This window comes from Glycine soja, chromosome 16, assembly GCF_004193775.1.
Source record: "Glycine soja cultivar W05 chromosome 16, ASM419377v2, whole genome shotgun sequence".
NCBI classification, from domain to species: domain Eukaryota; kingdom Viridiplantae; phylum Streptophyta; class Magnoliopsida; order Fabales; family Fabaceae; genus Glycine; species Glycine soja.
The window spans coordinates 9,177,881-9,190,975 of NC_041017.1; the positions used below are offsets into that span (position 1 = coordinate 9,177,881).

General features: G+C 33.9%; 1 protein-coding gene across 1 annotated transcript; it reads right to left on the reverse strand.

Annotated features, from left to right (window-relative positions):
• Positions 1-2,528: 2,528 nt before the first annotated feature.
• Positions 2,529-12,791, reverse strand: LOC114390359 (probable linoleate 9S-lipoxygenase 5). Its single transcript, XM_028351078.1, has 9 exons — positions 12,503-12,791; positions 11,496-11,776; positions 10,735-10,975; positions 9,959-10,300; positions 9,614-9,699; positions 8,871-8,960; positions 5,223-5,521; positions 4,324-4,587; positions 2,529-3,605 (listed from the first exon to the last, which is right to left on the reverse strand). Exons 1-9 carry the CDS (start codon positions 12,723-12,725, stop codon positions 2,831-2,833), a joined length of 2,601 nt encoding a protein of 866 aa, XP_028206879.1. The 5' UTR covers positions 12,726-12,791; the 3' UTR covers positions 2,529-2,830.
• Between the last annotated feature and the right edge of the window lie 304 nt (positions 12,792-13,095).

A 13,095-nucleotide genomic window follows, 5' to 3' on the forward strand; every position in this document is an offset into this window, starting at 1 on the left:
AACATCTGGCATGATTATTTTTAGTCAAAATCGACTAGGTTCTTACAGTTGACATCCACTAGAGTTTTTTCGGTCAACATCGATCAAAGCTATTTTTTAGCCAACATTAGCCAATACTATTTTATAGTCGATGTTGGGTAGGATTTTTTATCCGACATTGATCAAAGCTATTTTTTAGCCAACTTCGACTATAGATTTTTCAGCCAATGTTGACCAATGATGTTTTTTGGCCGACATTGGGTAGGTTCTATTGGTCGGCATCGACCAAGCTATTTTTTAGCTGATATTGGGTAGATTTTTTTGTCAACGCCTGCTAGGATTTTTTAGGCCGACGTTGGCTCAAAATAGCCTTGGTCAATGTCGTTCAAAAAGACCCTAGCCGGTGTTGGCCAAAAAAACCCTAACCGACGTTAGTAAAAAAAATCTAACCAACATCGGCTGAAAGATAGACTCAACCAACGTTAGCAAAAAAAATAACCCCAGTTGACAAATATTTCCGGCATACTTTGACAAAAAAAAACCCTATTTGATGTCGACCAAAAAATAGCCTTGGTTGATGTCGATTTAAAAACATCACTGGTTGTGGTTAGGCAAAACAACCCTAGTTAAAATTATCAATATTTTATATTTATAAATTATTAAAAATTGAAAATATTTTTTAATTATTTCAAAATTAGATTGTGTTTATTTTCTATAAAGTTTAATATTAAAATTTCATCTATTTAAAATATAAAATTGAAATTTTACATATGGAGGAAATTAAATTGCCCTATCTAAACAAAGAATTTAAAATGGAAGAAATTTAAATTGATTTATCCAAACAAAGCATTTGAAAAATGAAGGAAATTAAAATTAAAGCAATTCAAATTATAGGCATTTCAAATTCTTTGAAATTTTGAAATTTCTAATCCAAACACAAGGTTAAGGAATTGGTGCTGAAAATAATATATTAAGAAAAAAATGTACAGGCTAGAATTAGCAGACCCAGCAAAGACAAGGCTGTTTTGAGTAATTTACTTTTGATTACGAGTAATTACAAAATTAGCGAATTGAAATTTTGGCTCCTTTGAAACTACTAAGAAATGGATTCACTTCTAAAAGAGAGGATATAACACGGTAGCTTTTCATGGGAGAAAAAAATTTATTTGGTTCTCTTTCTAACTGGTCTTCCTATGATTTTACCTAGTGAGAGTGACCTGACTTACTAGTGTATGGTCTATCTTGTCATGTACTCCTAGGCGTCCGACAAGGTTTTTCACTGACATGGTCCCACATTGCATATAAGGTTGAGTCTTAGTACATTTGTTGCATAACACATGTGTATTGATCAATATTGGTTGGTTGAGTGATATTGCGTTTTGATTCTTGAGTATGTGAATGATGTAAAAATGTGTGAAACGAGTAGTGTTGAGATGTGATGTCACGCGATAAGTGGTGGAATGACGTGAGTTGTGTTTAAGTAAGTTGTATTTTATTTATATGATATGTATATTTATGTTGTTTTGTTTCTCTCTATTAGTTAGGAATGTGATAACTCACTCCCTTTGTGTTGTTTGTGTTTGGATCTTGTGATGATCTCGAACTTTGTGTTTGTGGGAGCAAATGGTTAAGTGCATAACTATGGAGAACCTCATGCTAGAGGACGATGGAACGCAATGCTTTGATAGGATGTGACATTAGGGCATGAGCTTTTGTTTTAAATGCAGGATGTTTTAAGTCGAAAATATTTCTAACAAGTTTTATTTGTAATGGTGAAGTGAATGTGAACTTTTTATCCACATGAACTCTGTTATGTTCATTGAATAAAATCTCATTTTATGTAATTCCGTATTTTCATGTATGCTATTATATAAATATGTATCGGGATAGAGGGTGTCACACTGGCAAAGTGGAAATGCAAGTTTAATAAAATGTGCTACATATTTCTGGGAAGCCATCTTAGAGGGTGTTTTGTGCGAGAATCATGATCATGTTCCTGCACTCTCCGAGCTTATCACACTGGCTTTTGTGCTGAAATTCAACAGTTAGGCAATTGAATTTCTTATGGAGTCGAAGAACTTGCACTGTGAGGATGAGGAGTTCCTTAGTTCTGCCTTTCCATCTAACTAAGTTCTCCATAGATGTTTAAATGTTTTGATTTAGGCTTGCTTGTTGTTGTATACTATGCATATGCCTATTAATAAATTATGTTTCTGAGGTTTCTTGTGACCTTGTCTATCAGTGGTGTGTGATTAATTAATGACCTAAAGAAAAGTATGGTATTGTCTGTTAAGATTTGAAGAATCATTAGTTACTCCATTTGATGATCAATGCTTTGTTTCCATTGTATGACTGAATAGTACCTTAGTCCATATTCTCGTCCTATGTCTTTACTTTTGTCTGCAATAGTGGTTTTCACTGTGTGGGATTTCATTTCTATAGTTCTGTATGCCAAAATCAGAGTTCTGAAGTTAGGTAGAGTTTCTTCATTGCACATTTACCACACTAGAAATGTTAAGGCAAAGTGATTTGTTCAGTAAGAAATGTCACACTTTAGGAATTAATAAACATACCATAGCTTTAAAAGATATCTACATCTACCACATTCCACTAATAATCAAAGATCCTCTTTTTAATCCCTAAACTAACACTTTAAAAAATTCTACTCACACTACTTATACATTAGACTAACTCATTAATTGTTTATAAACATTACAAGGTGTATTCCCATACAAGATGTTACTTTAAATGTTAAAAGGAGATTCCACTTGTTGATATGCTATTAGGTATCCCCCTTCCAATGATTCCACTTATTAAAAGGAAATGCAAGTTACATTAGACTAAAAACAAGTCAAATTGATATGCTATTAGGTATCCCCCTTCCAGTGATTCCACTTGTTGAGGCAGAACTAGAGGTGTCAGGGTACAAAAGAGTGTACTCAATGTTTGCAGGACCACGTCTATTCTTAAGCTTAAGGTCCCTATTCCTTTGCATGATCCTTGACTGAATCTCCTTTAGTTCTTGCTTGAACTCAGCAAACCTATTTTGAATCACTTCATTGTCTATCCAACCTGGTGATTGCTGGCACCCCAAGTAGACCTCATCACTAGTGTGTCGTGAGAGCACATCCACCAATGCCACTGCAAGACTCATCTCAAACCTATCAGGTAGCATCCCAAGGAAGAACTTATCTGGGTCCTTAAGGAACTCACCAAACTCCACTCTGCCTTCTAGAGGCACAAACTTCCGGCATAGCGTGGGGCGGTTTGGAGGGTAACCATTGTATGCATGTTGGCCATAGTTTAGAGATGCATGCTTGGCAGAAGCAATCCATATGAGGGTTGTTAGTGCCTCCACAAGGTTTGAGAGTGTTGTCAGTTGGTACCACCATGTGTCGTTGTGTTTGTCACCATGGCCATTTGTTCTAATCTCTGACCACCAGGCTTGGAGTTCAACATCACCCTCAATGGCCTCATTGTCTTTGTAGAAGAATGAGCAAAAGTCTTTGACCCATTCTTTGATGACTACCCATATTTCAAGTCCATCAGTGGCATAGGGATAGTCCAGCAATAGAAGTTGAATCCCAGTGGGGTTATTTATGTCTGGATCTTTTACAGCCATGCTCCTGCAATATTAGTTGTTTTTAGATTAGCACATGTGTGAAGGAGAAAGTAATAGAACCATGATATTTTCTCACTTGATTAAACTATTCACTTCATCCCTATAGTTCCAAATTCCAATTTTAAGTCCATATACTAGAAAACTGTAAGCTTTAGTCTCTACATATATCATTCCAATTGTTAACACCAAAGAAGACTTTCTGGCGATGTAAACAGCTACAAACTTTCTAATGATGATACACCATATTGCAAAAAAAAAAAAAACTATGTAGGGACTAAAACCTATCATTTTCTCATATAGGGGGGCTAAATTATAAATTTGGGACAAAACAACTATAGGGACCAAGTGAATACATTAATCTTATTGCTACCTTTTACTACACCTCTTTTACACATTGGCATTTTTATTTTAGGTTAAATAATAATATGGTTCTTATGTGTGTCACACATTTATGCATCAGTCCCTCTACAAAAAATAATTTTAGTCCCTATAAGGACGTATACTATAAGAACTAAAACTTAGAAAACATAGTAACAACAAAGACCAATGTATACTAATAAGAGTGCATAGGGGTTAAATTTATGTTTTCTCATTCGTTTAGGGTTCAATTCTTGAATGAGTGTCACTTATAGAGATTAGATAAGTAATTTAACCTTTCTTTTATGTATCACATATTTTTTGAAAGTTTAAACCTTGTAAACGAAGGTGGTGGTTTCTGATACCTTTTGAGTAGATCGGCAGGAAGTCCTTGTTCCTTAAATCTCCACTCTTTATAGAGGTCACATGATATCTGCATACAGATCTCACCAGGAAATAATATTCTCTCGAAAATTCCTCCTGAGTTTATAAGTATCAGTCTTGCCAATGCATTTATGTGCATGGTGTCTTTGAAATGTGGATTCAACAACCGATGGATTGGATGCATAACACTTAGCCTTCTTTTGGTGGCAATGATAAATGGTTCAATAACTGCATGGGTGTATAACCTACAAAAGTTTTCATTACAGAACACTTAAAAAGCCGTAAGTAATGTGGTGGTAATCGATAAAGTGTTAGTTGCTAAAGAGTCGCTAATTATCTCCCTTTTTCCCTCGTTACCCCATTACCTTATACCTTTACTTTTGCTTGTGAATTAATTAATTGTTTTCGGTAATAAAGCAATATTTCTTTAGCTTTTGAAGGCTCAATGTTTCACATACAAACGATCCTTTGTTTAATCAAGAATTCATTTTTCATTGACAAAGTCAGGAAAGATTCATTGGCCACTAGCAACCAACAAGAATGTTAGAAATGAATATTGGAAAAGGATAACCGTTTTTACAATTTTAATAATATGTAAAAGGATAATTATTGCCTCCTACAAAGAAAACAAATTTTGAGGAATTCTAGAGTATTAAACATGATTATTCACTTCACTTTTTTACATACTTGGCTTTACATCTATCAAAAGAAAGTCTTTTTCCTCTTTTCTCTCTATCTCACATGATTTGACATTTTACATGAGGTGCCGGTGGTGTAAAAGAAAGTGTATAAAACATAATGTGGAGCAAATTATGTTCAAGAATCTTTGTAGAGTTAAAATGAGTTACTAACTGTGATTGTGGAAGGATTTATAACTCACCAATGGCTAATTAGTTGATGGTAAACAGCATCATTAGCTAAAACATGAGCTTTAGCTAGCTGCCAAAGTGCTGCTTGTGTTCCCTGCTTGGCTGGAAGAAAAACTCTATGGATTTCAAGGTGAGGATATTGGCCTGGCAAGCTAAGTTCTATTGTCAATGGTTTAAGCATGCCATCACTCCTTAAGAATAGAAGAGTCCTGGATGCATAAGCACATACCCCATTTGCATTTATTCTGTTCAAATATGGAATGAGATAGTCATGGTGGTCCAGCATGAATATTCTTCCATGTTCCATTGCCTACACAATTTTGAAAGGAAAGAGAACAATATATAAACAACACCACCATTGAACAAAAACCGCCATAAACTACCCATCAATTAAGCAAAGGTGCTTTATTAAATTTTGCTATATTAACTATTATAATAGCATGCACGCAGAAAGTCTTAAGCTTTCTTTGGATAGATAAAAAGGGATGGAATGGAATAATACATAGCATAAAGAACTCACCACATACTTTATTCCCTTATAGCATACCCTTGAAACATAACATCACAAATAAACTCTAAGCTCAAAAGGACACCATTGGGCTTATTCCATGGTGGAATTCGACCCAACAGGACAAACTTAATGAAAAGAAGAAAAACAAATTCGAAAGCTTCTAAGGTTCACCTGCTCCTAAAGCTGAGGTTGGACATGCAGAACATGAGATATAATGTAACATCCCAATTTTTTAATCTAGATTAAAAAAGATTGTTATTTATAAATAAATAGAATTTTAGAAAAATGGTGAGATTTTATAAATAAATAAATAAGGAGATATAATTATTAATTAAAATAATGATTTGAGATAAAATAAAAAAGGTATTTCATTTATTTGTTTGATAGAAAATAAAATAGAGTTTGTTTTTATAAAATAAAAAAATAAATAAATATAGAGCAAATAATAGGCTGAATATCTTAGGTATAAATTGTTATGTTAAGTCAAGTGTCTCCTTTTGGCCTCATTTTCGTTTTTCCCCTTCTCTCAAAACCCTTTCTTTTTCCCGCAACCCACCAAATCTGTCTCAGAAAAATGACGATCTCGGACTCTTTCACCGTTGGATCGTCGTGAAATTTGAGTACCACGTTCGCAACCAAATTTCGAACTTTCTCACCGTTGGGAATTTCAAAATCTTATCTGAGCTTAGAGGAAAAACCTTCGCATTGTAGCATTTTAATTTCCCGCAGAAACCCAGAACTGTCTCCGTAAAACTACGATCTCGGTTTCGTTAACCGTTGGATTTTCATGAAATTTGGATATGTTGTTCTAAATTCAATTGCGCACACTTAAATCGTTGGGATGTTCGAGATAATATTTGTGGAGGGATAAAAAGGAATCGCATGAAGACAGTACAAGTGGAGGTTTCAATCTCTTCTCAGTCTCTCCGACGTTTGGGAATTCTATCGGAGCAGTCGAAGGAATAACTAAAGGAATCTCAGGAAACCGCTAAAGATGTTACTATCACTGGCTGAAGACACGTGAGTCCGCTCAGAGGTAAGGGATGAGTTATTTACAATTGGGGATTAGTGAGAACATGTGTAGGGATCCTTAGAGAATTAAATTTGGATTTATTTTAGGATATTTATTGAATTATAATTTTTCTTTATGATTATGAATGCAATATTATTGTGTTCTATGTACCAATTGATGTCCTGATGAGAATTGATTGATAAACTTGAGTGCTCTTGATGTCTTTGTGTTTAACCCATAATTTTGATTAATTGATTTTGATACAATTGTGAGAAACTATTTTAGAGGCTTGACATCCCATGTTGTGATAAAATCTTTTGTATAAATTGTTATGTTGAGGTTATGAAATGATGATTCAAACTGTGAGTATGTGATAAATTGAACATGTGACGGATAATGAAATACATGTGTATTGAGATGAGATGTGTGTATTGAGTTGTGAACTATGAACTGTGCAATCACACAATTGTAAAACCCTTTAAGGGCGACGAGTATTGTGATGGGATCACTGTGGGAACCCGACGAGTTAAAATGATTTTGAAAACAATTGAGTAAATGTGTATATTGCATAGTTCATAGATAAAGTGTATATGATTCATGAGGTGTGATAACATGTTAAATTGAGATTATACCATTGTGATTGGGATTAAGTGTATGTGATAAATTGAGTATGTATATGATTGAGATATATATGTGCATTGAAGTGTTGTGTGCATTGAGTTGTGAACTATGAATTGTACAATCACACAATCATAAGTCCCTTCAAGGGCGACAAGTTAATGCTAAGTCCCTTTTAGGGCGACGAGTTGATGCTAAGTCCCTTTTAGGGCGACGAGTTGATGTTAAGTCCCTTTAAGGGCGACGAGTTAATGATAAGACCCTTAAAGGGCGACGAGTTAAAATTATTTTGAAAACAATTGAGGAGTCGTGTGTTTTGTACAGTTCATAGATAGAGTCTGTGTGCTAAAATGTTTTCTGGGTTGGACCTAAATCAGGAGGGAAAAGCCCTGACGGACTCTTCGGAGTGTAGGCCTTGGGGGTCACACGGTTTGAGTGCTCCTTTAAGCCTATGTTGATCCCATATGGTTGGAGCATTCTCGTAAAACACTGTGACCCTGACTGGTCTCCCTATGATATTACCTAATGAGAGTGACTTGACTTATTATTGTGTGGTTTGTCTTGTCATGTACTCCTAAGCGCCCGACGAGGTTTTTCAGTGACATGGTACCACATTGCATATAGGCTTGAGTCTTAGCATAACTGTCGCATACGCTTGCTAATTGTTTATTATGAAATTGATGTGTTATTATGTCTTGATCGGAGTGTGTGATTCCTGTGTATAGTGATTGATGATTGAAAGGTGTGATTGATGGATGAAAAGTGTGATTGATGAATGACAAAGTGATGAAATAATGTGAAATATGCTAAGTAAATTATATTTGGCTACTATATGTTGTGTTGTTTCTCTCTAGTAGTTAGAAATGTGATAACTCACTCCTGGTTTGCTGTTTGTGTTTGGATCCTGTGATGATCTTGAACTTTGTGTTCGGGGGAGCAGATGAATAGGTGGATGACTATGAAGAACCTCATGCTAGAGGACACGAGAACACCACACTCTGATAGGATGTGACATTAAGATATAGGTTCTATATTAATTGTATGAGACTTAGATGACCTTCTTTGAGTCGAGATGACTTTATTATTTATTTGGACAAGTTTGAATATGATGTAGAAAAAAGTGAGTGTGAGCCTTTAACCCATTTGAAAAGCTTGTATTTAAAAATGTTTTAAAAATACTTTTAATTAATATTTGAATTTTTATTCCTTTATTAATATATATGTGAGGGGTAGAGGGTGTCACATATAACTAATCATCGATCTCATAAATTACTCTTCAAATTCCTGAGGCGCATTTCTGAACCATGATACTTACTGTTCCAAAAGGGCTCATGTTTTACAACTTGCATTTTAGTTTTCTAATTTTAGGTTTCGTGAAAGGTAAAAAAAAATTAAATAAACAACGATTGTGACTAAAACGAGAGTTGTTACAACTTCAAAATTATTTACTATCTCCTAAGAGAAATGAAAAAAAATGATCTTCCCAAATATCACAGTTTCCTGAGATTTGTTACTTACTTGAGAAAGTGTCCATCCTTCTAGCCTCTGTTCTATGATTGATTGTTTTATCGAACTCTGTATTCCGAATTTGTTTTGAGGCGGGAATGTCTGAAAGGAAAATTGAAATCAACAATAGTTAGGTCAAAATGTGAGTTTAAATACCATTTTCATTACACAACTATAGAACTAACAATTATTAGACTGGATATGTTGCTAAAGTGATGAAGTATGACCAACAGGATTGACCAACATGTGAAAGCTGAACTGAAACTATCTAGCCATGTACTTATTCAAAAGAAAATTTAGGACAGTGAGAAAACTAATGACATATTACTTACATTCATTGCATGAGATTCAAGCAAGTTGGGCAATGCTTACAACTATTTCAAATGATATTAGAGATTTTGATACATTGACAGTGTAACAATATTTACATTGTCACTCAATTAAAAAATATTCTAGATATAACTTTTAAAGTAATTATTATAGAAGTCAATAATCTTATCATTCAAAATTGGAAAATAGTGTAAAAAACTTTTACATTGACACTGCATTCTAATGAATTCAAGATATTACATGTTTCCAGTGTAAGAAATTTTACTTTTACTTTTCTTTATTTCTATAGTGGATGTTTACCCTATGGCTTCTACTCCGATACACGACCGTTTTTTCCTCCCAGGGACATAAAGGCAACATAATGGCTCTTTTATACATATATAACAGATTATTTCTAACACCTAGGTCATAAGTGTATGAAGTACCGTTAAGCACTGGATTCTGGTGGGGTGAGTTCCTGCAATCATTTGTCGTCCAAACTCCATATCATCTTTCCAAGCCCATTCATTTTCTGAAAAGCAATAGATCCCAGAAAAAAATGTCATTAAAATAATTGAGCATAATTAGTAGCTCTGATAGAACACAAATTCTCTTCTCTTTAATTTAAGGAGAGTAAACTGGAAATTTAAGTTTACCAAATGTACAATTTCCTTATGAGTTACCTTTTTCATCCAAGAGTTATTTACTATGCAACTGATCTCCTGAACTAAAATTGTAACCAACTAACTAAAATATTTATATACAAACAAATGGAATCAAGATTTTTTTACCAGATATGATTTGAGGGATAGGTAATTGCCCATGGTTTTCTTTCATTGCATGATTGATTTCCTTTAAGTGCTCAACAGGTATCAGTTTCTTCAAGTTGTCTCTCATCCATCCCTCTATTGTTTGGTTCCTATTGCTAGAAAACATGTCAAGCAACTCTTCGAATGAATGAAAGTCAGCAGAAATTCGTCGTGGTAAGAATTCTGCCTTTGGTGATAAAAAATGTACCATAGCATGGACACAATTTGATTTCAACTCCTTCAATTTATTGGGGCCAAATCTCTCATCTGATGGAACATATATGTCAAAGTTCATTGGTTGTGGTCGGCTCTCACACGATGGACCTAAAATTTTCAATGGATATACATGAGCAAAGGAATGAAAATCAACTCAAAAAGCTGCTAGACTATTAATGCAAACTTGATGTAACACATACCCTTAAATTCTAAGGACTATATTCTTACTTAGGTTCATTTTCCACTGGGGTTCTCCAATCACAAATGCAAGGAAAAAAGTACCAAAGCAGATAATGAAACTGGAATTGTTAAGCTTAGTCTGTAACACAGACATATTTTATAAGGATTTCACTCCTTTAAAGTAAGATTGTATATGGTAAGAAACTAAGGGTGTCTCCACCCTTCATTCAAAAATACCTTGTAAACTCAACCAACCTTAAACCAAGTGTTTTAAAGCGTGTTAATAGGCTACAATTCCAATGGTTCATGTCAATTTAGATTTCTACCTTGAACTGAATTTAAGGAGAAAGTAAACTAAGTACCTGCTGTACTATGTTTTCGACCTGTTCTTCCTCTACGAGGATATGGAAATAACCTTGAGCCACCAAGGACAGGTCTAAGGTGCTCTGGACCTTTGTCAGGATCACCAAGGTCATTATAGCAGTCATAGTCATAAATTCTATCCCATTCCTTTCTTTCTCCCATTCCATTTCCCCTCAATCTATCAAGCTCTTCCTTTCTTAGTTCCACTAGTGCTCTTGGTGTGTGACTTGGAAGACAGCACTGTCATGATCACACAGTTATGCACTTTAATGTAACATAAAATTGGCAGTAAAACAGGAAAAGAAGGTTAAACTAATCATTTGGTCTCTATAGATGAAACTCATTTCGGAATCAATCCTGTATGAAGAAACTTGAGTTTTAGCTCCTATAAGGGCATATAAGGACTAAAACTTGAGTTTTTTTGGAGGATAAAACTTAAGAAACTTAGCGCCTATTTGATTCTGTTCTCACTTTTTGGTTTCAAAGACTTTTCTAAAACAATTGTACACTACTTGGCAATCAATTACCAACACAAGTGTTTTAAAAACCAAGCTCATTTAGTTGCATTTTGAAAACCAAAAACAGTTTTTGAAAATATAAATCAAACACACCCATAGTAATAGTAGGACTGATGTGTACTAATAAAGCACGTCAATGGACAAAAGCTTCAATTTTTTATCATATAGGGACTAATTCCTACATAAGTGTCACCTATATGAATCAACTGATTAGTTTAATAGGAAAAGAATATGGAACATACTCTATTTGAGAAGAAGAGTCTATCAGATTTGGTCTTCTTGATTGGATATATCCAGGAATTGCAATCAAAGTGAATGATGTGGTCATTAGTCTCAATAGATGCAGATTGAAGGAAGAATTTCTTCTTGTGCTTGTTTTGAATCAGAAAAGCTCTTGGAGTTCCAAAATGTGAGTCAATATGAATCTTGATTTTATATATCATGGTTTGTGCATCATGGCTATGTTTCATGCTCTCACACTGTTTGAAACATGCTTTTTCACTCAACTTCCCTTTACCAGTCTCTGTCAATGCAACACAAAGTTGAGAACATAATAATAAGCATATAAAAGTATAGTAAATCATGCAATTAAAACTAGTCCTTCAAAAGCAAAACAGTTTAAATATATTTTTGTCCTTCTAAGTATTGTGCATTTTTATTTAATTTCTTAATATAAAGTTGTATCTAGTCTTCATATTTTTCGTATAGCCACTCTCATCATCTTTCGTTTGTGTATCTATGAAGTGTGCTTACTTTTTTTGCTATCTAAAAATAGCATGAGTTTCATATATCTTCCCTCTAATTGTCACAAAATTTCTCATTCAGTGTTTAACTTTCAAGAACCAGTGTTTCATAGCCCCTCCTCAATTTTTCTTTTAATTAAATTATGCACAGACACTGACTTTTTATACAAAAAAAATTATAATTTTGTAATTTACTTACATAATTATATATGTCAAAGTTCATTCCCTTTTTAATTGCTGGTGTGTTTTCCGGATATATCACACAGAACAAAGGATTAATAAAGAGATTACATGAAAAGAAAAAATTACCTAGACTAAATTACAAATTTATAAAAATGATAGATTAAATTTTTTCAATAACATTAAAAAATATAAAACCTCTGGTTCAGCTTTTTTGGATAAATTAATACGGCTTATTTTCAAAAAACTCTTTCCTAAAGTTAACAAAAATAAGTGATTATTTCTCATGAAAGAGATTCCTAAACTAATGTAAAAGGGGCACTAACCAGGATCCACCTCTGTCTCACTATAAATCTGAACAGAAATTAATTTTCCAGGTATTGATTTGCTATGATTGTGCGTGATCACAAACTTCCCCTTGAGAGTTAATTGTTGGGTAGCTTGGCATATAGGATTCAAGTTATTCAACATTTTGGTTGTGACGGAAGAAGAGTACTGCCATTTGGGCACACTACTTGAAGCCTTTTTTGGCATTCCATTGATATTCATATTTCTTCCTTACTTTGTTGGTGTTTGTTTCTCTTTGTCTCTAACAAAAATCTGCAATGAAAGCATTTGTATAAGCCATAGTGATCAAATTTTGCCCCTTAGTTTAGCTGTGTTCTAATACTTAGCTTCTTGTTAGTAATAGCATCTGATACGTTGCTTGTCTTGACCATGTGGTTTTCTTGTCCAAGAAAATGCCACCAACCAATCTATGTATCTATTTATCATATATAAAAGTGAGTTTCTCAATATCATGTTGTCACGTCATTAAAATTAGTGATTTGAAGAAAATAGAACATTACACGCACGATGTGCGGGTTTATAAATAATTAAAAAAATATTTAAATAAATTATTTATTTGATAAATCAAATT

Bases quoted from the DNA above. Each gene is read 5' to 3' on its own strand.
- LOC114390359 (XM_028351078.1), bottom strand. From the start codon at position 12,725: ATGAATATCAATGGAATGCCAAAAAAGGCTTCAAGTAGTGTGCCCAAA. The intron at 10,976-11,495 runs GTATGTTCCATA...TGATCATGACAG, and splicing joins GACTCTTCTTCTCAAATAGA to TGCTGTCTTCCAAGTCACAC. The intron at 3,606-4,323 runs GTATCAGAAACC...CTAATATTGCAG, and splicing joins CCTGCCGATCTACTCAAAAG to GAGCATGGCTGTAAAAGATC.